The 26,916-nt window shown below is 42.8% G+C and overlaps 1 protein-coding gene across 2 annotated transcripts; it reads right to left on the bottom strand.

Moving 5' to 3' along the window:
- Positions 1–10,574: 10,574 nt before the first annotated feature.
- LOC123992648 (cadherin-related family member 5-like) lies at positions 10,575–25,897 on the bottom strand. 2 transcript variants are annotated; one of them, XM_046293978.1, is made up of 17 exons: positions 25,719–25,897; positions 23,444–23,650; positions 20,251–20,328; positions 17,535–17,737; positions 16,906–16,962; positions 16,718–16,810; positions 16,415–16,501; positions 16,190–16,300; positions 15,845–16,015; positions 15,659–15,749; positions 15,466–15,572; positions 14,551–14,751; positions 14,323–14,454; positions 14,131–14,209; positions 12,485–12,678; positions 12,340–12,360; positions 10,575–12,081 (listed from the first exon to the last, which is right to left on the bottom strand). In XM_046293978.1, exons 2-17 carry the CDS (start codon positions 23,529–23,531, stop codon positions 10,918–10,920), a joined length of 2,877 nt encoding a protein of 958 aa, XP_046149934.1. In that variant the 5' UTR covers positions 23,532–23,650; positions 25,719–25,897; the 3' UTR covers positions 10,575–10,917. The 2 variants fall into 2 exon arrangements, with proteins under 2 accessions (XP_046149934.1, XP_046149943.1); XM_046293987.1 differs by lacking the exon at positions 25,719–25,897 and adding an exon at positions 25,297–25,525.
- Between the last annotated feature and the right edge of the window lie 1,019 nt (positions 25,898–26,916).

The following is a 26,916-nucleotide window of genomic DNA, read 5'->3' as shown; positions in this document are numbered from 1 at the left end:
AGACATGTAACCGTTCTCAGATTAATAGACAGAGCTATGGACTGACCATCCCATGATGTAAAAAGGATTGTTTTAACCATGTTATGAGGCTATACAATGTTTGTTTACATTTATGATGTTTATAAACATTGGAGAAAAACAAGCTTATATTTTGGGTTTTCATGGAGTTGTGACAGTTGAGCTAAGCTAATGAGGCGTTTCTAATTATATTCTTCAAGAATCAATGGATATATATATATATATAGGCATTTATAAGTTATTTTCATCAAGGATCTCTCTGTGCTTTGCTCCGTTCATCTTTGCCTCGATCCTGACTAGTTTCCCAGTCCCTGAAAAACATTTCCACATTATGATGCTGCCACAATCATGCTTCACCGTAGGGATGGTGCCAGGTTTCCTCAAGACGTGACACTTGACATTGTCATGTTCGTCGTAAGGATCGAACCAAGGCGCAGCGTGAGTAGAGTTCCACATAATTTTAATAAATTGAAACTCACTGAACAAAACAACAAACAACCAAACGAAATGTGAAGCTACGGATGTGCACTAAGGCAACTATACATAGACATACAAAAACCCCTAGACATACAAAAACCCCTAGACATACAAAAACCCTAGACATACAAAAACTAGAGTACCCACCCTAGTCACACCCTGACCTAACCAAAATATATATTCTATTCTCATTATAGGGCTGTGAAACCCATAACCAAATGGCTTCAGAATGATAATTGCTCACCCTTTCTGTTTTATAACAGGTAGAGTCAATTTATTTACAGTAGTGCATTGATTAATTATTGTTTTCTTCAGTAGAAATACAGAATTGGAATAATAATAATAATAATAATATATGCCATTTTTTTATCTTCAGTGGAAATTCTACGTATGGGTGGTCCTACCCACTATGGCGTTAAAGCGCCATGCTCTACCAACTGAGCTACAGAAGGAAATGGCAAATATACCAAAAGCTATTTAAGACTATTTAACCATGTTATCATTACTGAAGCATGCAAAGTACAAACATTTAACAAGTTAAAGATAATGAATACATGACAACTAGATACAAATATTTGATTAAAAGTAATTCATACAAAAGTATTGAGTTTGCTATAACATGAGTACAAACAAAGTGAGTGGGTAAACGTGTGTGTGTGTGTGTGTGTGTGTGTGTGTGTGTGTGTGTGTGTGTGTGTGTGTGTGTGTGTGTGTGTGTGTGTGTGTGTGTGTGTGTGTGTGTGTGTGTGTGTGTGTGTGTGTGTGTGTGTGTGTGTGTGTGTGTGTATTATGGTGGGTATTAACATGTCCCATCATAAAAATGTATCCCTATTCCCCAATCAAACATCTTCATCAATACCACAATTATTGTTTGTTTTTTTAAATCAATATTGTCTCCAACATGGCAACCCTCATAGAATTCAACATTGCCTTCTATATGAAAAAAATAAAATAAAACTGGAGCCTTGCATTACATGCATTATGTCTACTCAAAAAAGAGCCTTTCAGACAAGTGCACCAGTATCCCAAAGTATTACGCATAAACAAGCATAGAAAATAGTATTGGAATTAATATACATATATATTTTAAACCTTAAGGCTACTATTATATTATAATTATTTTAGTGACGACTTGGTTGATGAATAATATTTGGTTGTTAACACATTTGTTTTTTATATAAATAAATGTGGGACACAAAAATAAGGCAGTGTAGAACACCATTGCCCATCATGCATTGCTTTAATAACTTTCAATAGATTGTTTAGAATTTTGCCCCCCAAAATGTTTTTTTTCTAACAAATTAAGTCGTACAAAAATGTGAATCTTTTCACATTATTTGAGCCAAAAAAACACACAAACTCTGCTGAAATGCTTTTTGTACATAATTGCACGACTTCAGTGTGAGCTTGTGCTGCTGATAGACATGAGCTTGCAGCTCTCATCTCTCCATCCTTGCACTTCATAATTGATTTCCTAATAGAATAATAGCCACATGAAGGGTTCTGGAGGTGCTGCCCCTGATCAATTGAAATACATTTGCCAAATTTATAGAATGATCAGAAATAAATGAAATAATTCTGAATACTACACCAGGAGTAGGCTTATAATTTAGCCACAGATGATAAAACATTGTCTAGATGTGGATTGTGTGTAGCCCAATCACGAGGCTTCCCTACAGTCGGGAATGCACGGCTAATCTGTCAGCGAACAGCGTTTAGCCAAAACAGGCTTTAGCAAATACAATTGCAGGTAAGTATGCCAGCAGCATACCACCCTGCATCCCACTGCTGGTTTGCTTCTGAAGCTAAGCAGGGTTAGTCCTGGTTAATTTATTGGGCGGCAGGTAGCCTTGTGGTTAGACTGTTGGGCCAGAAACGAGAGGTTACTAGATCGAATCCCCGAGCTGACAAAGTAAAAATCTGTCGTTCTGCAACTGAACAAGGCAGTTAACCCACTGTTCCTAGGCTGTTGTTGTAAATAAGAATTTGTTCTTAACTGACTTGCCAATCACGAAAAACAGTCCCTGTTGGAGGGCCAGTAGGAGGCACCTTTTCCCTAGGTCTAAAAAAATATCCCAATCACCCAGGGCAGTGATTGGGGACATTTCCCTGTGTAGGGTGCTTATTTTCAGATGGGATGTTAAACAGGTGTCCTGACTCTGTGGTCACTAAAGATCCCATGGCACTTATCATAAGAGCAGGGGTGTTAACCCCGGTGTCCCGGCTAATTTCCCAATCTGGCCTTCATGCCATAATGGCCACCTCAAGTGAGCCCAAGAGGGGGGTGACCCAGTGTGCTCTGAGGTAGCAGAAGGCATGATAAAAATATCCTTTATAATAAAGCATTGCATGTATTATCATTGTTTTTGCTTACTGGTATAGATCAGTAGAGTAGAGGTGATTGCAGAAGTTGCACACATGGGGATTTTTTTGTACTCTAGGGTTTGGGGGAAATGTGGCCATTGTAAATGCATTTCATCCAATTATACATCATTTTAGATGATGAGACTTTAGCTGAATATTTTTTTAAACTTCTCAAATGATCAAAATGACAGGTTACTTTGACACTGACAAACTGACAATGAGATAAATAATAGCAAACTTGTCTATAACTTATCAACAACCTAGACCTACTGTAGGTGTGTGGAGACATTCATATTGTACAATATGAGAAGGAAATTATAGTCCTACATTTTTTTCCTGTTTCACTGACTCACCCAATGACGCTCAGCTCACTCACTGGTGCCCCCTGATGCACTCATATCAAAAGCTATTCTCTCGCTTGGTAAAACAATGCTGTTCACTCAATAGGCCTATTTGGAAGTTGATAACTTGATAGTTTACAGATAGAATAGTCTTCTCTTTTCAGCAGGATCCATTTGCCTTCCAACCTGTAGTTTGACCTGTTTTGTTCATGTAATATTAAACATGTATCGCTGACTAACCCCATCAAATATGGTTAATAAAAATAGCTGCAACAACAGCAAAAACATAAGCAATGCAACACTTCTTCTTCTACCATTTCACTCCAGCCTGTGTGTGGTGTGTGTGTTTCTGTTCAACCAAACAAGATTTTCTGGTTTATCTTGTCAGAACAGAAATTAAAGGATTATGTTTTAATGCTGTTATTGCATCAAATGATTGTTTTATTCAACCGAATAAGGGGCGGTTAGAATGCTCATCTGTGTGTGTTGTACTGAGGATGGGCCTCTGGAAGATTTACGATGTCTTTTGGTGATACCGCGTTCCAGAGCATGAGTTAATGTTTCTGTTCTATAAGGTACCAGGGAGAGATGGCTCCAGGGACAGACCCTGGTCTCTACACAATGAGATGCTGTCTGCAGTGAATTATAAGTATCTTGCATACTAATCGTAACCTTGTAACCCATTCCATATATCTGATTCAACGTGCTGGCATCTTTCTGGGGTCCTGCAGCTCCACGGCTGTACTCTCGTATTTACTGAAGTACAAAAGACTGCTTCCCTCATCAGTGGCTCCATGTCTGTTGAGCAAAGTAACAGAGACACACTTGGGCCCATCTCACATTGAATTCAGGAAGACCTGTGCCAACTGTTATGCAACAGTAGTTGACTGCAAGTGTGCCTCAAGGTTGAGAAGGCACGACATCACATCAGACAGTGACTTGCTGTCCATTTGAAGTTGGTCAGTGTGAATTGTGAACGGTTCCAACAACTTCACAAGCTGCTCTAGCTTGGCCATGTTACAGGTCAGTAAATGGATTGCGAACGGTTCCAACAACTTCACAAGCTGCTCTATTTGTCATGTTACAGGTCAGTAAATGGATTGTGAACGGTTCCAACAACTTCACAAGCTGCTCTATGTTACAGGTCAGTAAATGAATTGCGAACGGTTCCAACAACTTCACAAGCTGCTCTAGCTTGGCCATGTTACAGGTCAGTAAATGAATTGTGAACGGTTCCAACAACTTCACAAGCTGCTCTAGCTGCTCTAGCTTGGCCATGTTACAGGTCAGTAAATGGATTGCAATCGGCTCCAGCAACTTCATAAGCTCCTCTAAGCTTGACCCAGTCACGCTCCATGCTCGTGCTCGGATTTCATCCTTATTAGCTAGTGATAGCTAGTGATAGTGATGCACCAGCTAGGCCTATTTGAAACATTGGCTTCTACTGGTAGCATTTACCCGCAATATTCAGAAGCTTGAAAACCCTATTTGAAAAAAATGTTTCAAAACCCCATTACATTTTTGCCCAAAGTTTAGAAGAAATATAAATATACGTTTTATCTCAATCTCTTCATTCAAAGAATCAATCATGGACACTGTCACTGACAGTTGTGTCTGCTTTGCATGATGTATTGTTGTCTCTACCTTCTAGCCCTTTGTGCTGTTGTCTGTGCCAAATAATGTTTGTACCCTGTTTTGTGCTACTACCATGTTGTGCTGCTGCCATGTTGTGTTGCTCCCATGTTGTTGTCATGTTGTGTTGCTACCATGCTGTGTTGTCATGTGTTGCTGTCATGCTATGTTGTTGTCTTAGATCTCTCTTTATGTAATGTGGTGTTGTCTCTCTTGTTGTGATGTGTGTTTTGTCCTATATTTTTATAAATGTATTTTTGTTTTTAATCCCAGCCCCTGTCCCTGCGGTAGGCCTTTTACCTTTTGGTAGGCTGTTATTGTAAATGAGAATTTGTTATTTTCTAGTTAAATAAAGGTAAAATATTTTCAGTTTTTTAAGTACTTTGTTGAAACACCCTTGGCAGTGATTACAGAATTGAGTCTTCTTGGGTATGACGCTACAAGCATGGCACACCTGTATTTGGGGAGTTTCTCCCATTCTTCTCTGCAGATCCTCTTTATTAACTTCTTATGGTTGCATGGGCAGTATTGAGTAGCTTGGATGAAAGGTGCCCAGAATAAACGGCCTACTCCTCAGTCCCAGTTACTAATATGTACATATTATTATTAGTATTGGATAGAACACACTCTGAAGTTTCTAAAACTGTTTGAATGATATCTGTGAATATAACAGAACTCATATGGCAGGCAAAAACCTGAGAAGAAATCCAAACAGGAAGTGAGAAATCTGAGGTTGGTCGATTTTCAACCCAGCCCCTATTAAATTCACAGTGGGATATGGATGAAGTTGCACTTCCTAGGGCTCCCACTAGATGTCAACCGTCTCTAGAAACTTGAATGAAGTTTCTACTGTGTTGTGGGGCTCAATAAGAGCTGAATGAGTCAGGTTACTGGCAGAGAGCCATTTCCTGGTCATGTGCATTTCACATGATGATCGACCTGCGTTCCATGGCTTCTCTATACACAAAGGAATTCTCCGGTTGGAACCTTATTGAAGATTTATGATAAAAACATCCTAAAGATTGATTCTATACTTTGTTTGAAATGTTTAATCGACTTGCAATATTACTTTTTGAAATGTTTGTCCGAAGTTATGTGGGACCTGCACGAGCGTTTGGATTTCTATACCTAAGCCCTAACAAAAGTTGCTACTTGGGCATAAATAATGGACATTATTCCTGGGAGTGCATTCTGATGAAGATCATCAAAGGTAAGGGAATATTTGTAATGTGATTTCTGGTTTCTGTTGACTCCATGGCGGATAATTTCATTATTTTTCTGAGTGCCGTCTCAGATTATTGCATGGTTTGCTTTTTCAGTAAAGTTTTTTTGAAATCTGATACAGCGGTTGCATTAAGGAGAGGGATATCTATAATTGAATGTGTATAACTTGTATTTTCATCTACATTTATGATGAGTATTTCTGTTGAATCGATGTGGCTATGCAAAATCACTGGATGTTTTTGGAACTAGTGAATGTAACGCGCCAATGTAAACTCCGATTTTTTATATAAATATGAACTTTATCAAACAAAACATACATGTATTGTGTAACATGAAGTCCTATGAGTATCATCTGATGAAGATCATCAAAGGCTAGTGAATAATTTTATCTCGATTTCTGATTTTTGTGACTCCTCTCTTTGGCTGGAAAAATGGCTGTGTTTTTCTGTGGCTTGGTGGTGACCTAACATAATCGTTTGTGGTGCATTCGCTGTAAAGCCTATTTGAAATCGGACATTGTGGTGGGATTAACAACAAGATGACCTTTAAAACGGTATAAGATAAATGTGTGTTTGAGGAATTTTATTTATGAGATTTCTGTTGTTTTGAATTCGGCGCCCTGCACTTTCACTGGCTGTTGTCATATCATCCCGTTAACGGGATTTCAGCCCTAAGAAGTTTTAAGCTCAGTCAGGTTGGATGGGGAGCGTCGCTGCACAGCTATTTTCAAGTCTCTCCAGAGATGTTCAATCGGGTTTAAGTCCGGACTCTAGCTGGGCCACTCAAGGACATTCAGAGACTTGTCCCGAAGCCACTCCTGTGTTGTCTTGGCTGTGTGCTTAGGGTCGTTATCCTGTTGGAAGGTGAACCTACGCCCCAGTCGGAGGGCCAGAGCGCTCTGGAGCAGGTTTTCATCAAGAATCACTCTATACTTTGCTCCGTTGATCTTTCCCTCGATCCTGACTAGTCTCCCAGTCCCTGCTGTTGAAAAACATCCCCACAGCATGATGCTGCCACCACTATGCTTCACCGTAGGGATCGTGCCAGGTTTCCTCCAGACGTGACGCTTAGCATTCAGGCCAAAGTGTTCAATCTTGGTTTTATCAGACTAGAGAATCTTTCTCATGGTCTGAGAGTTCTTTAGGTGCCTTTTGGCAAACTCCAAGTGGGCTGCCATGTGCCTTTTACTGAGGAGTGGATTCTGTCTGGCCACTCTAAAGGCCTGATTTGTGGAGTGCTGCAGAGATGGTTGTCCTTCTGGAAGGTTCTCCCATCTCCACAGACGGCCTCTGGAGCTCTGTCAGAGTGATCATCGGGTTCTTGGTAAGCTCCCTACCAAGGCCCTTCTCCCCCAATTGCTCAGTTTGGCCGGGCGGCCAGCTCTAGGAAGAGTCTTGGTGGTTTAAGAATGATGGAGGCCACTGTGTTCTTGGGGACCTTCAATACTGCACTATTTTTTGGGTACCCTTCCCCAGATCTGTGCCTCGACACAATCCTGTCCCGGAGCTCTACGGACAATTCCTTTGACCTCAAGGCTTAGTTTTTTTGTGACATACACTGTCAACTGTGGGACCTTATATAGACGGGTGTGTGCCTTTCCAAATCATGTCCAATCAATTGAATTTACCACGGGTGGACTCCAATCAAGTTGTAGAAAAAATGCAATTATGATTAATGGAAACAGGATGCACCTGATCTCAATTTGAAGTCTCAAATCAAAGCGTCGGAATAATTATGTAAATAAGGTATTTCTGTTTTTTATTTTTAGTACATGTTTAAAAATTTTCTAGAAACTTGTTTTCACTTTGTCATTATGGGGTATTGTGTGTAGATTGATTAGGAAAAAAATGTAATACATTTCAGCCTGAGGCTGTAACATAATAAAATGTGGAAAAAGTCAAGGGGTATGAATACTTTCCGAATGCACTGTATGTGTTCAGATAATGTGTCTTGCGTACAATTTAAAATGTTGCATCAAGAAGTAGGGGAGGGGTGCGTGGCAAAGACATGGTGCGTCTCTCTCCAGAATGCATGCATATGTACTAAAGTGCCCATTTGGCAATGTCGGATTGTCTTAACTCACCACATACACCACTAACTAGCCGAGCTCAGTCATTTTTCTTTGCCTCACACAAGTCAATGAAGCCTTTGCGAATGATAGTTACTCAGTATTTGAAAAATCTTTCCAACACTCACAGCCTCGATAATCACCAAGTCTCAGTGTGAAAGAACAAAATATCATGATCTGATGATCCCATATAGAGTGGGGCAAAAAAGTATTTAGTCAGCCACCAATTGTGCAAGTTCTCCCACTTAAAAAGATGAGAGAGGCCTGTAATTTTCATCATAGGTACACTTCAACTTTGACAGACAAAATGAAAAAATAAAATCCAGAAAATCACATTGTAGGATTCTTAATGAATTTATTTGCAAATTATGGTGGAAAATAAATATTTGGTCAATAACAAAAGTTTATCTCAATACTTTGTTATATACCCTTTGTTGGCAACGTTTTCTGTAAGTCTTTCTGTAAGGTTTTCACACAATGTTGCTGGGATTTTGTCCCATTCCTCCATGCAGATCTCCTCTAGAGCAGTGATGTTTTGGGGCTGTTGCTGGGCAACACGTACCTATGATGAAAATTACAGGCCTCTCTCGTCTTTTTAAGTGGGAGAACTTGCACAATTGGTGGCTGACTAAATACTTTTTTGCCCCACTGTATCCAGTGTAAATGTCCTAAAAAACAGCTGTCTGTCCCAAGCTTACTGGCACAAGAAACTCTGAGGGCCCGAAATTGGCTAGTTGATACAATGTTCCAAATTCGCTAGCAACAGTGCCCACCTATGGAAATAAAAGGTCCAACTGATTTGTCCTGCTGCTGGCCCTGACTATCCATCTTTAATTTCACCTGCCTCACAGTCTAACACTTTTTGTGCGCAAAGATGTTGTCACTGGGTGGAGAACATTGACAATAGGCTACTTTTGTTCGTAAGAACCAACTGATTAATTTGACCCCCCCCCCCCCTTCTCTAGGCTATCTTGAGATGGACTCATGGGTATGACTTTCACTTTTATGGCTTTATGGCTGCCCATATATGGTACTAAGTCATACCAAAGACTGTATGGTACGGCTGGATAGGAGACACCCTGTATTGACGGATACCTATTCAAATTTTAGATGACATTGAATAATGGGTGGACCTTAATTTTTAAGTGGTTAAAAATATAATTTGGTAGGCCATCCTAAAAAGATTCAACATTTCAACAACGTGGTAGGCTATTAAACATGGACCTACCTGATATGCTGCAGCTGTGTTAAAAAACTGATTTTTCTCTAATCTATTGATTATCAGATTCTTCAGTTGTAACTGTCTCTGTTGTGCTCACATTTTACAGTTGATAGACTCCTCTTTTCTTTAACAATAGTCTATATAGAAATCAAACGTCTCTGGGGCTTCTGCAGGCTGTGTGACCTATTTCTTGGTCGACTATCAACATCTCTGTGCATTAGTGGTGGGTGAGCTAAATAACAGAATAGGCCCAATTAAAATAACAGTGATGAAGGAAATGAAAAATGCTTGGCAGAGCAAGCCCAGAGCAGTACTGGAACAAAATCAGTCCGTCCAGCCATGTATGCTATTTTTATTTAACTCGAGTTGTGTTGAGATTATGAGGGGGTCCCTGATGATTTTTCTCAAGTTTGAGAACCCCTGGTTTAGGTACTCTCTTAGAAAAAAGGGTTCCAAAAGGGTTCTTTGGCTGTCCTCATAGGATGACCCTTTTTTGGTTCCATGTAGAACCCTTTTGGGTTCCATGTAGAACCCTCTGTAGAAAGGGTTCTCCTATAGGGATAGCCAACAAACCCTTTGATTAAGCTTCTAGATAGCACCCTTTTTTCTAAGAGTGTGGTCTGATTTGTTCTTTCTAACCCTTGTAGTCATTCTCATTGTGGGATTGTGGGAATCCACTCTGGATGAATTCCAATAGGAATTAAACATCACTTGGTAAACCATCATAATGTGACTTGATGTGACTTTAGTTTATGCTTGTCACCAGTGTCCAATACACAGTGATGCCTGGTCACCAGCAAAAAAAACACAACAAAATCTGGTCACCTGCAAAAATACAACAACAAGGGCTGGTCCCCAGGGAAAACACAACAAAGTGGTCACCAGCGAAAACACAACGATTGCTGGGCTGCCATCGAATACACAACAAGGGCTGGTCACCAGGGAAAACACAACAAAGGCTCGTCACCAGCGAAAACACAACGAAGGCTGGTTGCCCAGCAGAACCAACTAGACCAGACCAACCAGGTCAGACCAGCTTGACCAGCTGGATCATGCTGGTCATACCAGCTTGACCAAGATCCAACAAGCATTGACCAGTATAGACCGGAATGGTCTAGCATGGAACAGCTTGAAATGTATGCTGGTCTGAGCTGTTATTTTCCATCAAGGATCACAGGGGTGTTTTAGTTCCAACTAAATAAGAATGGTTATAGGGGTTGACAATAAACAGATGCACGATACATATTTATTTGTAAGTAGGCCTACACACAGTGTGCAGGAGTCCATTCAACACAATAAGAACAACAACACAGCAACACAACAAACTCAAGTCATAGGCCTATGTTACAAGTGAAGTGTAGCCTATATCTCAGACACATGGCCTGTTGTGTTGTGTTTCATTTACACTTGGTTGAGGCAAGTCTAGGATGTTCCTATGTCATCAGTGTACTGTATGTGTGTGTGTGTTTCTGTGTGTGTTTATATGGGTGTGTTTCAGAGCGTTCCGACATCTTTGGCCTCAGCAACTCACCAAAGATACTTTTAGTTAGAGAGTGTTGCTGGGTTACTGTCTATCTCTCCTCTGATTGGCCCACTGATACTTCCTGCTCGGTATTACAGGGTTGAGATGATTGATTCCCCTGTTTCAAGCTCTCTGCTTCGCTCTCCAAATGACCCCCCTTTCCTTCCATATAATCACTGCCTCTCTCTCCCTTGTCTCCCTCCATCAATTCCATCGCTCTCTCCACTCCTTCGCCATTTTCAGTCCCCTCGTCCTCTCCACTGCTAGGGGGGATCTCAGTAGTGATGTCATTGTCATAGTCTGTTATCAGGAATGTGGGCTGTACTCGAAAACAGAGTCTCACCAGCTCTTCATCCTCATCATCATCACTGGTCCTGATGGCCTCCTCATCCCCCAGGAAGCAGTCATCATCCCAAATGGAGGCTGTCTCAGGGCTGTGTGTGGAGAGTTTGCACTTCTCAGGGTACCCTGGTGGTCCTACCTGCTCTGGGGTGGGCGTGGTCAGTACAGGTATGTGTGCCTGCCCTGTAGTGGGTTTAGGTGGGGGTGTCCCAACGCTGTCCTGCTCTGGACAGGGTGGAGTAAGTAAAGGTGTGTGAGTATCTCCTGTACACTCTGGAGTGTGTATTGGGTCTGCAGCAGGTGAAAGAGGGAGAGGTGTGGTAATTGAGGTAGGTGGGGTGGCATGGGGGGGTGAGTTGATAGGAATGGGAGGAGGTAAAGGTGTGTGTACCTGCTGTTGGGTAGGTGAGGTAGGTGGGTGGGTGTCTTTAGGAGTCTCTTCTACCTGAGTGGGTGTACCTACCTCTTCTGCAATAGGGAAGGGGTGTGTATGTGAAAATCTGTCTGTAGATAAAGGTTCATCCATCAGATTCGGGGTAGGTGTGGGGAGTGTGGGTGTGTTAAAGCTAGAGTTGTCCAAGGGTTGAGTGGATGTTGTGAGTAGTTCAGGTGTGGTGGTTGTAGCAGGTGTATGGGAGGAGTTGGGTGAAGCAGGGCAATGACTGGGGTCTGTAGGAGTGGTGCTGGGTAGTATAGGCTGGATGTAGGTCGTTGAGGGTATAGCTACAGGTAAAACATTGAGTGGAGAAGAGTTGAAGTCTGCAGGACTGTAGATGCTCTGACTGCCCAGTAGCTTGGAGGTGGAGCTGCTCAGACCCTCTTTTTTAAATTTCACCTCATCCAGTACTGGCATGGGACTACTGTGACTCACCTGGGGAGAAAAAACACACACACAACAAGATGGCTACACTATGCCCTGTATGACACACACACAGGCGCACACACACACACACACACACACACACACACACACACACACACACACACACACACACACACACACACACACACACACACACACACACACACACACACACACACACACACACACACACACACACACACACACACACACACACACACACACACACACACACACACACAGGGGCTGAGAGGAGGAGAGACTCACCAGTTGGAAGCATTGTAATCTCTAAACCAGCAGGGGAGAGGAGACAGAGAGACACACAGGTCAGAGCACAGGACCAGAATGTGTAAATGTTAGAGCTTAAAAGTTAAAAGGTTAGGGGTCAGGGTGAGGTGTCAGTGTATCCCACCACGTTGGGGTGCTTCCCCTGGGCTATACAGCCCCTGTCCTCTGGGTCCTTCAGTCCTCTGTATGTCTGGAGTACATGCTGCAGTGCATACAGAGTGCAGCCTAACAGAGTCAGCCCCAGGATGACCATACCCATAGCCTTGCCCACTGCACAGCTACCAGGAAGAAGCCCATCCCCCAATTGGCCCTGAGGAACTGCACCCACACACACACACACACACACACACACACACACACACACACACACACACACACACACACACACACACACACACACACACACACACACACACACACACACACACACACACACACACACACACAAAGTGTACAAAACATTAGGAACACCATTTATACTGACTCGAGACACAGGCACACCCACTCACATATAGTCATATACGCTGCTGCTACTCTGTTTATCATACACTGAATGTACAAAACCTTAGAAAACATTACTAATATTGAGTTGCACCCCCTTTTTCCTTCAGAACAGACTCAATTAGTCTGAGCATGGACTTTACAAGGTATTGAAAGCATTCCACAGGGATGCTGGCCCATGTTGACTCCAATGCTTCCCACAGCTGTGTCAAGTTGGCTGGATGTCCTTTGGGTGGTGGACCATTCTTGATACACACAGGAAACTATTGAGCGTGAAAAACCCAGCAGAGCTGCAGTTCTTGACACACTCAAACTGGTGCGCCTGGCACCTAATGCCATACCCGTTCAAAAGCACTGAAATATTTAGTCTTGTCAGTTCACCCTCAGAATGGTACACATACACAATCCATGTCTCAATTGTGTAAAGGCTTAAAAATCCTTCTAAGGATAGAACCCTTTATTTAAATTTTCGCCTAAAATTACATACCCGAATCTAACTGCCTGTAGCTCAAGACCTGAAGCAAGGATATGCATATTCTTGATACCATTTCAAAGGAAACTCTTTGAAGTTTGTGGAAATGTGAAATGAATGTTGGAGAATATAACACATCAGTTCTGGTAAAAGATAATACAAAGAAAAAAACATGCATTTTTTTTTTTTTTGTACCATCATCTTTAAAATCGAAGAGAAAGGCCAAATTGTATTACTCCAGCTCAGGCACAATTTAGATTTTGGCCACTAGATGGCAGAAGTGTATGTGCAAAGTTTTAGACTGATCCAATGAAGCATTGCATTTCTGTTCAAATGTTGTATCAAGACTGCCCAAATGTGCCTAATTGGTTTATTAATACATTTTCAAGTTCATAATTGTGCACTCTCCTCAAACAATAGCACGGTATTATTTCACTGTAATAGCTACTGTAAATTGGACAGTGAAGTTAGATTAACAAGAATTTAAGTTAACTTTTCTTGTTTTCTGTAAACATTAGATATGTCTATGTCCTGGGAAATGTTCTTGTTTCTGACAACCTCATGCTAATCGCATTAGCCTATGTTAGCTCAACCATCCCACAGGGGTGTGTAAAAATGATCCTGTAGAGGTCCCTGTCATCCACACTTGTTGAAGTGGATTTAACAAGTGACATCAATAACAGGTCTTCACCTGGATACGACTGGTCAGTCTATGTCATGTTTTGTACATACAGACACTGATGATGAACTGCAGAGCAAGTATGACCACACAGATTCCCATTATGTGTGTGTGTTACCTGTTTGTCCTTCAAACAGCACCTCCACCTTTATGAGAGCCGTGTCCATTTCACCTGACTCCAAATCCACAGCCACTACCTGCAGGATATCATTGTCATCAACATCAGCTTCACCAATGCAGCTTGTCCATCCTCAATAGAGAGTAATTAGGTTGTTCTCTGGTACTACTCTTCTGTCCAATCAAAGCCCACCTTCAGACTGTGTGTCTGTGATGGCCATAGCTGATTGGTTCTGGCGATCAGAAGCCCCTCCTGTGTGATGTGGTAGAACTGTGTGTGATTGGACGAGGACCTCAGGGAGTAGTGCATATTGGGATTGATGCCCTACCGATTGAGAGAAGAGAGAGTTGAAGTTACAGAATATTATATTATGCATGTATAGCTGTGTGTATGTGTGTGTGTGTGTGCGTGTGTGCATACATCAGAGAAGTCCCTGTCCTGTGTCTGTATCAGCAGCACAGTGTTGCCGTAAGTGTTGACCAGTGAGGCAGGGCTGTCGCCTTCAATGACAAAGCCATGGTATTCAGGCCAACTGAACTGAGGAGGAAAGTGGTTGACAGCAACAACACAGACCACCACTGTGGTAACTGAATACTTCAAAGGGTCATTCCTCTGGTATGCCTGAGGAGGGGGAGAAAGTTTCCATTAATAATGGTTTTGTTCAGTAGCCATACTCGTTTATACACTCAGTGGACAGTTTATTAGGTAGACCCATGAAGTACCGGGTCGGACCCTCTTTTATCTCCAGAACATGCTGAATTCTTCAGGACATGGAAACATTGCTCAATTGGAATCAAAGGACCTAACATGTGCCAGGAAAACATTCCCCACACCATTACACCACCGCCACCAGCCTGTACCGTTGACACCAGGCAGGATGGGGCCATGGACTCTGCCATCAGCATGGCGCAACAGGAATCTGGATTCGTCGGACCAGGCAATGTTTTTCCACTCCTCAATTGTCCAGTGTTGGTGATTGCATGCCTACTGGAGCCGCTTCTTCTGGTGTGGTCGGCTGCTGCAATAGCCCATCCGTGACAAGGACCAATGAGTTGTGCGTTCCAAGATGCCGTTCTGTTCACCACCGTTTTACTGCGCTGTTATTTGCCTGTTTGTGGCCCACTTGTTAGCTTGAATGCTTCTTGCCATTCTCCTTCGACCTCTCATCAACGAGCTGTTTTCACCCACAGGACTACCACTAACTGGATACGGGATGTTTTTTGTTTGCCTCACAAGTCTTGGTAAACCCTAGACACTGTCATGCGTGAAAAGCCCAGGAGTACCTTATAAACTGTCCACTGAGTGTAAGTCTGCATAAGTGTGTGTGTGTCTCACCATGACTTGGAGGTGTAGTGTGGGTGTCTGTAGTCTGTTCTCTACTCCTCTTGTCAGACGCACCTCCCCTGTCAGCTCATCCATCACGAAATGCCCGCCATCAGCCCCTGACAACATGTAGCTATCTATGTTATCAGCTCCTAATATTATTCTGCATTTCATTGTAAAGTTAAACGATGTGTGTGTGTGTTACCTGACAGGATGCTGTAGCTGAGAGGTGTACTGAGGCCTCTGTCTCCATCCACAGCATTGATTGGCCCGGGAGAGAAGTCCAGAAGAATGTCCTATAACAGACAACATTAACACAATACATCAGTCCCTAACCGCTAACCACCGACACCTACCACCAACACCTACCACCCGAACCCTGGTCACTAACCTGTTCGCCTTCTGTGATGTTAACCATGTAGATGGGATTGGTGCAGACACGATTTGATTGGTTGTTGGAGATGGGCGTGCATGGCAGGAAATGTGGGTACTGGTCGTCTCTGTCCAAGATATTCACGATCAGGATGGCACTGGTGTTGAACTTCTCTGCAGTGTTAATCTCCTACACATACATAAATAGACACACACACACACAGACCGTATCAGACTGAAACAGACTGGTTGGTGGAACAGTTCCAGTCATGCAATCTGATTGGTGTGCATTATTCACAAAATATATCACGCAGATTGTAGGAGCAGCCAAACTCTTTCAGTAGCAGTAGGTCTATTAGTATACCAAAGCGGATATGGTAATCTCTAGTTGTGTTTTGGTCTCGTAGTCCAGAGGCTTGGCCAGTATCACCTCTCCACTGTTAGGAAGATCCACTCTGAAGTATGCAGCATCAGGCTGGAACAGATACCACCCACAAATACTGTACACACTCATTTAAATGCACAACATTATTGATGCAGTAAGGAGACCTGGTGTATATTTATGTATAAAACGTTATTAATACTGTACCGAGGTCTGGTCGATGGAGTACATGATGGTGTCATCATCTGCATCTGTGGCCTGGACTGTAAACACCACTGTATTCACCTCAGCCAGCTAGACAGCACGCAATAGTCTGTGTCAGTGTGTGTGTGTGTGTGTGTGTGTGTGTGTGTGTGTGTGTGTGTGTGTGTGTGTGTGTGTGTGTGTGTGTGTGTGTGTGTGTGTGTGTGTGTGTGTGTGTGTGTGTGTGTGTGTGTGTGTGTGTGTGTGTGTGTGTGTGTGTGTGTGTGTGTGTGTGTGCGCGCGCGCTTACATGTGTAGTCTACTTACCTCACTGATGCTGCGAGGCTGAATGGTGCTCTCCACAAACTCAGGAGTGTTATCATTCTCATTCAGAATCTCCACCATGATCCTGTACTCACTCTGAAACACACACACACATTTCAAAGTTTGGGATCCATAATAAAATCACTGTGGTAAAAGGGACATATATATTTCCAGAAATGAATAGTCTCTACCTGCACAATGTCCTCCTCAAAGCAGGTCAACGCTGCCATCAGGACTGGGCCCTGAACCTGAAACACACACACACAAATACACACAAAAATGGTTATTCCAACCATAGGAGCCTGCTCTCAATGTTCAAAAGAATATGCAAGGAAAATGCACCCCACACCATAACGTAATCTTCGCTTACTCAAGTGTTTCCTTTATTTCGTCAGTTACCAGTATGCCTACAGTCGGGAAGGCCGCAATTTGGGCAGCATGCACGCCAGATATACAGCTTGTTGCAATGTGGTCAAATAGACATACTATTACCCTGGCAATATGACTGTTACACTCATAGGTACACTCATGGGTACACTAACAATGGCTGTCAGTCCTGATTTAAATGGAAACTACCACCTATGATTTCTTAATCTGGCCCTGCTAATTTTAACTCTAACCTTAACCACACTGCTAATCCTAATGCTTAACCCTAACCTTAAATTAAGACCAAAAAGCTACTTTTTATTATCATTAATGTTAACAATTTTGACTTTGAAGCTGCCCTATCTGGCAGAAATCGCTCAGTTCTACCTGTTCCAAACCAAGACCAAATCCTATCATCATTGTAACAAAATTGCAATAACATTTTTAAGATTACCTCCCGGTCCAGAACTCTGTCCAATGGGGCCTTGAGTCTGATGCTCCGCCCTTCCAGGAAGAACCAATCAGCATCCTCCCCAGTTAGGTTCCAGACAACATCATTGGCTGTCAGCTCTGTGTTAAGCTCAATGATAAATTCTCCCATCATGCTGTTCTCTCTAACCGTGGAAAACACATCCTGGCCCTCCAGACATGGGTTCCCTGCCAGTCAGACAAGTCTATGATTAGCACAGTAGCCAATCAGACAAAGTGCTGAGCCTTTGGGATATAAGCCATGCAGGAAGGACAATTTCTGCTGACAACAAACACCTTTTCGGTAGATATTTAAAGGTTATTTCAGCTAATGGATTTAATCAATAAATACATGAATTCTGGCAAAGCAATAACAGAACAGCCTACAAGAAGGTGTACCAACCCTGCTGAAAAAAACAACACAGACTGCTTGTAAATTTCAAGCTGGTCCATGCTGGTCAAGCTGGTCTGACCAGCAGATGTGGAGTGGAGGGTATACCCAGTATACACCGTATACCCACTTTTCTTGTGGGTATTGCGGTTACTCACAATGCTTATCAAAGTAGTGTGGTGTAGTGGAGGTATACAGTGTATCAATTAATAAGGCTGATGGAACAGATCAGAATGTTTAGCTTAAAATGTTGATAAACTATAATTTCTTCACATTTTAAGTGCAGCAATATGTCCACAGTGGTAGGCATACTCGCAAATGTTCCAAAATGCAATTGGCTGCAAAACACTTCTAAAATGCGCACAGCTCATGCAAAAGGTTTCATGTACAGAGATAAAAATATCTTTAGAAATTTTGAAAGAGGGGAGTTGCAACATCTATCATTGGTTGCTAATATGACTAGGTTAATGCCTTTGGCTGCTAGACAATGAAAGAAAGTTGATTTGAAAACCAATAGGCATGCACACACATATATACAGTGCCTTCGGAAAGTATTCAGACCCCTTGACCTTTTCCACATTTACAGCCATTACATCCGTATTCTAAAATTGATTCACCTGTTTTTTCCCTAGAAAAACAACACACAATACTCCATTAGGACAAAGCAAAAACAGATTTTAGCAAATTTATATTAATTTATGAAATAATAAATGCTGAAATATCACAGCTATCTTCAAGTCTCTACAGAGATGTTCGATCGGGTTTAAGTCCGAGCTCTGGCTGGGCCGCTCAATGAAATTCAGAGACTTGTCCCCAAGTGTTGTCTTGGCTGTGTGCTCAGAGTTGTTGTCCTGTTGGAAGGTGAACCTTCGCCCCAGTCTGAGGTCTTGAGCGCGCTGGAGCAGGTTTTCATCAAGGATCTCTCTGTACTTTGGTCTGTTCATGTTACCCTCGATCCTGACTAGTCTCCCAGTCCCTACCGCCGAAAAACATCCCACAACATGATGCTGCGACCACCGTTCTTCAACGTAGGAATGGTGCCAGGTTTCCTCCAGATATGATGCTTGGCATTCAGGTCAAAAAGTTCAATCTTGGTTTCATCAGACTAGAGAATCTTGCTTCTCATTGTCTGAGATTCGTTTAAGTGCCTTTTGGCAAACTCCAAGCAGGCAGTCATGTGCCTTTTATTGAAGAGTGGCATCCGTCTGGCCACTCTACCATAAAGGCCTGATTGTTGGAGTGCTGCAGAGATGGTTGTCCTTCTGAAATGTTCTCCCATCTCCACAGAGGAACTTCCCTGACCAAGGCCCTTCTACCCCGACTGCTCAGTTTGGCCGGGCGGCCAGCTCTTGGAAGAGTCTTTGTGGTTCCAAACTTCTTCCATTTAGAAATGAAGGAGGCCACTGTGTTAATTTTTTAGTACCCTTCCCCAGATCTATGCCTCGACACAATCCTGTCTCAGAGTTTTACAGACAATTCCTTTGACCTCATGGCTTGGTTTTTGCTCTGACATACACTGTCAACTGTGGGAACTTATATAGACAGGTGTGTGCCTTTCCAAATCATGTCCAATCAATTTAAATTTACCACAGGTGGAATCCAATGAAGTTGAAGAAATGTTGTTGGGCCCTGACCTTAGAGAGCCGTTTTATTTCTCTATTTGGTTAGGTCATGGTGTGATTTGGGGTGGGCATTCTATGTTGTCTATTTCTTTGTTGTTTTTGCCTAGTGTGGTTCCCAATCAGAGGCAGCAGTCTATCGTTGTCTCTGATTGGGGATCATATATAAGTTGTAATTTTCCGTTTGGGTTTTGTGGGGTGTTGTTTTCCATTCAGTATCTGTGCCTGACAGAACTTTTCGCTTTCGTTTTTGTATTCGTTATTTTTGTTTGAGTGATTCTTGACAATATAGATCATGAACACTTTCCATGCTGCGCTTTGGTCCACTCTTCCTTACGACGACGAGCGTTACAAAACATCTCAAGGATGATCAATGGAAACAGGATGCACATGAGCTCAATTTAGACTCTCATAGCAAAGTATCTGAATTCCTATGTAAATCATTTCTGTCTTTTCTTTTTAATAAATATGAAGAAAAAATGTAAACCTGTTTTTGCTTTGTCCTTTTGCTTTGGCGTATTGTGTGTAGATTGACGAGGGAAAAAATTACTCATTGCCTTGGGCCCCTGGGGCCTGTGTGTGCATGTGTGTGTATTTTCAGTTTTTCTTCAGCAGGGAAGGAAGAAGCTTATGGAAACGTGGTGATGGGTGTATTTGCCATAAACATATACCGGTACACTACAATTACTTACAATTTTCTCGTCTCACAGTTTGGTCACCACTCCCGGCCTCCCAAGGCAAGCCCTCTTCTACAATTGTATAGGGATGCCCTGCATAAACCAAAACAGCTCACTTTTACACACAGCTTCATTGGAAACTCTGTCTAAATTAAATTAAAGTACTTACAAATTCGTAACATATTGCACGAATTGACATTTTTAACATATCATACGATATGAATGGTGTTGTCACGCCCTGGTCGAAGTATTTTGTGTTTATCTTTATGTATTGGGTCAGGCCAGGGTGTGGCATGGGGTTTTTGTATTGTGGTGTGTTTTGTCTTGGGGTTTTGGTATATAGTGGGATTGTAGCTAGTGGGGTGATCTATCAGAGTCTATGGCTGTCTGGAGTGGTTCTCAATCAGAGTCAGGTGTTTATCGTTGTCTCTGATTGGGAACCATATTTAGGCAGCCATATTCTTTGGTTGTTTTGTAGGTGATTGTATTCCGGCGCCGACAGAGATGGCCGCCTCGCTTCACGTTCCTAGGAAACTAAGCAGTTTTTTTTACGTGTTATTTCTTACATTAGAACCCCAGGTCATCTTAGGTTTCATTACATACAGTCGAGAAGAACTACTGAATATAAGATCAGCGTCAACTCACCATCAGTACGACCATGAATATGTTTTTCGCGATGCGGATCCTGTGTTCTGCCTTACAAACAGGACAACGGAATGGATCGCATGCAGCGACCCAAAAAAACGACTCAGAAAAAGAGGGAAACGAGGCGGTCTTCTGGTCAGACCCCGGAGACGGGCACACCGTGCACCACTCCCTAGCATTCTTCTTGCCAATGTCCAGTCTCTTGACAACAAGGTTGATGAAATCCGAGCAAGGGTAGCATTCCAGAGGGACATCAGAGACTGTAACGTTCTGTGCTTCACGGAAACATGGCTCACTGGAGAGACGGTATCCGAGGCGGTGCAGCCAACGGGTTTCTCCACGCATCGCGCCGACAGAAACAAACACCTTTCTGGTAAGAAGATGGGCGGGGGCATATGCCTTATGGCTAACGAGACATGGTGTGATGAAAGAAACATACAGGAACTCAAATCCTTCTGTTCACCTGATTTAGAATTCCTCACAATCAAATGTAGACCGCATTATCTACCAAGAGAATTCTCTTCGATTATAATCACAGCCGTATATATCCCCCCCAAGCAGACACATCGATGGCTCTGAACGAACTTTATTTAATTCTTTGCAAACTGGAAACCATTTATCCGGAGGCTGCATTCATTGTAGCTGGGGATTTTAACAAGGCTAATCTGAAAACAAGACTCCCTAAATTTTATCAGCATATCGATTGCGCAACCAGGGTTGGAAAAACCTTGGATCATTGTTACTCTAACTTCCGCGACGCATATAAGGCCCTGCCCTGCCCCTTTCGGAAAAGCTGACCACGACTCCACTTTGTTGATCCCTGCCTACAGACAGAAACTAAAACAAGAGGCTCCCACGCTGAGGTCTGTCCAACGCTGGTTCGACCAAGCTGACTCCACACTCCAAGACTGCTTCCATCACGTGGACTGGGATATGTTTCGTATTGCGTCAGATAACAACATTGACGAATACGCTGATTCGGTGTGCGAGTTCATTAGAACGTGCGTTGAAGATGTCGTTCCCATAGCAACGATTAAAACATTCCCTAACCAGAAACCGTGGATTGATGGCAGCATTCGCGTGAAACTGAAAGTGCGAACCACTGCTTTTAATCAGAGCAAGGTGTCTGACATCCAGTAACATGTTTTAATCAGAGCAAGGTGTCTGGTAACATGACCGAATACAAACAGTGCAGCTATTCCCTCCGCAAGGCTATCAAACAAGCTAAGCGTCAGTACAGAGACAAAGTAGAATCTCAATTCAACGGCTCAGACACAAGAGGCATGTGGCAATACAGTCAATCACGGACTACAGGAAGAAATCCAGCCCAGTCACGGACCAGGATGTCTTGCTCCCAGGCAGACTCCGCCCTCAACCGTAAGGCTCTCCAGAGGGTAGTGAGGTCTGCACAACGCATCACCGGGGGCAAACTACCTGCCCTCCAGGACACCTACACCACCGGATGTTACAGGAAGGCCATAAAGACCATCAAGGACATCAACCACCCGAGCCACTGCCTGTTCACCCCGCTATCATCCAGAAGGGGAGGTCAGTACAGGTGCATCAAAGCTGGGACCGAGAGACTGAAAAACAGCTTCTACCTCAAGGCCATCAGACTGTTAAACAGCCACCACTAACATTGAGTGGCTGCTGCCAACACACTGACACTGACTCAACTCCAGCCACTTTAATAATGGGAATTGATAGGAAATTATGTAAATATATCACTAGCCACTTTAAACAATGCTTCCTTATATACCCTACATTATTCATCTTATATGCATACGTATATACTGTACTCTATCATCAACTGCATCCTTATGTAATACATGTATCACTAGCCACTTTAACTATGCCACTTTGTTTACATACTCATCTCATATGTATATACTGTACTCGATACCATCTACTGTATCTTGCCTGTGCTGCTCTGTACCATCACTCATTCATATATCCTTATGTACATATTTTTATCCCCTTACACTGTGTATAAGACAGTAGTTTTGGAATTGTTAGTTAGATTACTTGTTGGTTATTACTGCATTGTCGGAACTAGAAGCACAAGCATTTCGCTACACTCACATTAACATCTGCTAACCATGTGTAAGTGACATACAATTTGATTTGATTGTTCTTAGTGTCCTTGTTCCTGTCTGTGTTAGTTTTCACTAGTATAGGCTGTTTTGGTTTTCGTTACGTTCTTTGTTTTGTAGTGTTTGTATTTTAGATTCGTGTTACGTTTTTTTTTGTTCATTAAACGTGGATCGCAATCTACACGCTGCGTTTTGGTCCGACTCTCCTTCACCACACCTAGAAAACCGTTACAGGTGTTGTACAAAATGTGCACAATATTCGGGACCCGTTTTGGCTTGTGGGTGCTACTTTCAGTACTAATAGCTAAAAAGTATATACAGAACCTCTGGAATGCATCTTTAGTTACAATGTGGAAACAAACACACACACACCATTCAACAGAACTGTCCTCCCTCCCTACTTGTGTTTTTTTCTTTTTCTATGAGACAGTCAGGGTAAGAATAATACAGTTGTGGTGATGGGTCTTTACCTGTGACTCTGAGGGGACTGAGGAGGAGTAGTGTGGACCAGAGCAGGACCCTCCACCTGGACAAACAAGGCCTCTGTGGCTGCATCATTACAGCCTCAATCCAACACTAGGTCTTAATCACAGCCCCTAGCCTTGGATCTAGAACCTTCCTTAGCACAGCTCCATGCTCCGGGCCCAGTCCCAGCCTCTCACACCACAACCCCTGGCCTGGAACAGAGAACGATAAGTGTGGTAACATAAGAGCCATTTTGTTGTTGAACAACAAATAGTTTTGCCACTGATCAATGCTAGACTATCTGTGGCTAGCTAGCAGTATTAACATGTCTGTCAATGAGCAATGCTAAGCTAACTACGACTAGACAGCTGTCTTTATTGTCATTGGTGTAACTTAAGTGAGTGATGCTAGGCTAACGATGGCAAGCTATATGTCTGTATTTACATAGGCAAGCTGTCATTGAGCAGTGCTAGGGAAGCTACAATTAATTGACACAGTGGCCACTGGGCAAAGCTAAGCTAACTATGGCTAGCCAGCTGTCTGTATTGACAAGGCTGTAACTGAATAATGCTTGGTTAACTATGGCTAGCTTGCTGTCTATCATGGTGGTCACTGTGACTAAACGATGCTAGGCTAACTATCTAGCTTTCTGTGTTGACATTGCTTGATTGACTGTGGGCTTGTGCCATCAGTATCCATCACCTTTGCACATTACACTTTATTCAGTGGCTAATGTTAGCATTGGGCACATTGTAATTCCTGGTCCTGCTTAACTGATCAAGTTAAGGTCTTTACTGAAGCTGTAATTAATGTTTAGTTGGCTGAAGATAAGCTCTAAGGGTCAGGACTTTAACACACTTATACACACTTGCATGCACGCACATACGACACAGACACACACACCAGTAAGTGTGATTTTGTTCAGCTTTCCCTGTCTGACAAACCACCTCACCTCTAACCCCTGCTCTCCCCACCTCAGTCCTCCCTGAACCCCTCCCCTGCTTGACTCTGAGACAGACAACCACCCTTCACCCTTCCTATAACCCTCCCTCTCTCTACTGACACAGCAGTACCTTCTAGATGTGAATGTGTTATTGCCCGGTAAGTGATTGAGAGTCACGTAAGGTGACAAATCAGGTCAGGCTAAACAACATTGTCAGATCTGTATAGTATTTAAAGACACATATCCATTCCTGGAGTCTAAATAATGAATTCTGTCTTTTTGCTGTGCTGCCAACAAACCTTCTTCCATGGGGCCTAGTTCTGGTTCCTGTTAGGGTTTAGGATCACTCCATTCTATTTCAATTCCAACAAATAAAGCATCCATGAGTAAATTTGAAATCACACACACACACACACACACACACACACACACACACACACACACACACACACACACACACACACACACACACACACACACACACACACACACACACACACACACACACACACACACACACACACACACACACACACACACACACACACACACACACACACACTCTATGCATAGTCACTTTACCCCTACCTACATGTACAAATTACCTTGACTAACCTGTACCGGTACCCACTGTATCATAAGTAACCATTTCACAGTAAGGTCTACTCTACACCTGTTGAATTCGGTGCATGTGACAAAACAAATTTGATTTGATTTTGATGAACTCAAAAGTATTACCCTGCACACACACAGACGCATGCACGCAAGCACACACACATAAATCATATTCCTTGCTTTACTATCCTTGTGGGGACTTTTGGGGTTTTCCGGTACCCACAAGGATAATAATACAAGCCCCTCCCACCACACACATATACACATACAGACACACCATCTTTACTTGTGCTGACTGACCTTTCGCTGTTAGATCATCTGTGCGTTATGTTCTTAATGCCTAGAGAATACAACATATCTGCTGGACGGACTGTAGGAACACATATACATACACAGCCTTCCAAGCTGACCCAGGGAGCGTGTCCTCACAGCAATAAGCACACACTAAGAAACATAAGCACAGATACACAAGCAGACACCGCCAAACGTACAGAAAGAAACACGGACGCAAACACACACAGTACTTGAACTCTCTCTCACACACCAGACAGACAGCAGCTTAAAAGGCATTTCCTGAGGATAACTGTCGGCTCAGGGGGAGGGATTTTCCTGGTGACAGTCCGATAAACAAAGAGGGTACTTCGAGAGCACTAGCCAATCGAGGTGCCTAGAAAGATCATACTAGAACAGCATGGAGGTTAAAGACAGGAGTCAAATCTCACCTTACTGTCCCTTTTGACTTCCTCCACACACACCTCTGGGATCCCTGGTGGTTGAATATGGTTTCCATCAGGCATTACAGGTCCGGGTTGTGGTGTGGATATAAAGATGTGGCTGATTAAGCCTATTGATGATCTAGTCACAGTGGAGGCAAGGGACACACGTCTTATAAGGGTGTTGTTTGAGCCAGTGTGCGAGTGCGTCAGATGTTCAAGCTTTAGAGAGAACATGCTCTTCGCTAATCAGGCTTGACAAGGGATTACCAATCAAACATAGGATTTTAAGCATGACACCCATGCCCCACTTCTCCACACACACACACACACACACACACACACACACACACACACACACACACACACACACACACACACACACACACACACACACACACACACACACACACACACACACACACACACACACACACACACACACACACACACACACACACACACACACCAGACCCAGAGAGAGAAAGGCAGAGAGTAAAGCCTCTTTCTATTTCTTTCTCTCTCAATTAAATTCAAAGGACTTTATTGGCATGGGAAACATACTGTATGTTTACATTGCCAAAGCAAGTAAAATAGATAATAAACAAAGTGAAATAAACAATAAGAATTTAACAGTAAACAAGTTTCAAAGGGATAGAGACCTTTCAAATGTCATATTAAGGCTATGCACAGTGTTGTAACGATGTGCAAATAGTACAAAAGGGAAAATAAATAAACATGCATATAGGTTGTATTTACAATGGTGTTTGTTCTTCACTGGTTGCCCTTTTCTTGTGGCAACAGGTCACAAATCTTGCTTCTGTGATGGCACACTGTGATATTTCATCTAATAGATATGGGAGTTTATCAACATTGGATTTGTGGGTCTGTGTAATCTGAGAGAAATATGTGTCCCTAGTATCGTAATACATTTGGCAGGAGGTTAGGAAGTGCAGCTCAGTTTCCACCTCATTTTGTGGGCAGATCCACATCAGAGCTGAAGACCGGCTTAAAGCTAGTTGGAGGTCTTGTCTAGTATGTGGTTGTGGCTGCCTGGTTGGTCAGGTAGACTCACAGCTTTCAGGTAGATCAGATGCTGGCCCTTTCAAGGGGTACAACTGATAACAGGACCTTTGTGTCTGCACAGCTAAATCAAGGGTGTACATTTAACTTTAAAGGTGTCAAGTGTACACTAATTTCAGTGAAG

This window comes from Oncorhynchus gorbuscha, linkage group LG02, assembly GCF_021184085.1.
Source record: "Oncorhynchus gorbuscha isolate QuinsamMale2020 ecotype Even-year linkage group LG02, OgorEven_v1.0, whole genome shotgun sequence".
Lineage (NCBI taxonomy): Eukaryota > Metazoa > Chordata > Actinopteri > Salmoniformes > Salmonidae > Oncorhynchus > Oncorhynchus gorbuscha.
This window is presented reverse-complemented; position numbering and strand designations above follow the sequence as displayed.

What these genes read in the sequence shown, in the direction of transcription:
- LOC123992648 (XM_046293978.1), bottom strand. Translation starts at nt 23,531, where the DNA reads ATGATGCAGCCACAGAGGCCTTGTTTGTCCAGGTGGAGGGTCCTGCTC. An exon ending in TTGAGGAGGACATTGTGCAG is followed by an intron (nt 16,811 to 16,905) that starts GTAGAGACTATT and finishes TGTGTGTTTCAG; the next exon opens with AGTGAGTACAGGATCATGGT. An exon ending in GATTACAATGCTTCCAACTG is followed by an intron (nt 12,082 to 12,339) that starts GTGAGTCTCTCC and finishes TTTTCTCCCCAG; the next exon opens with GTGAGTCACAGTAGTCCCAT.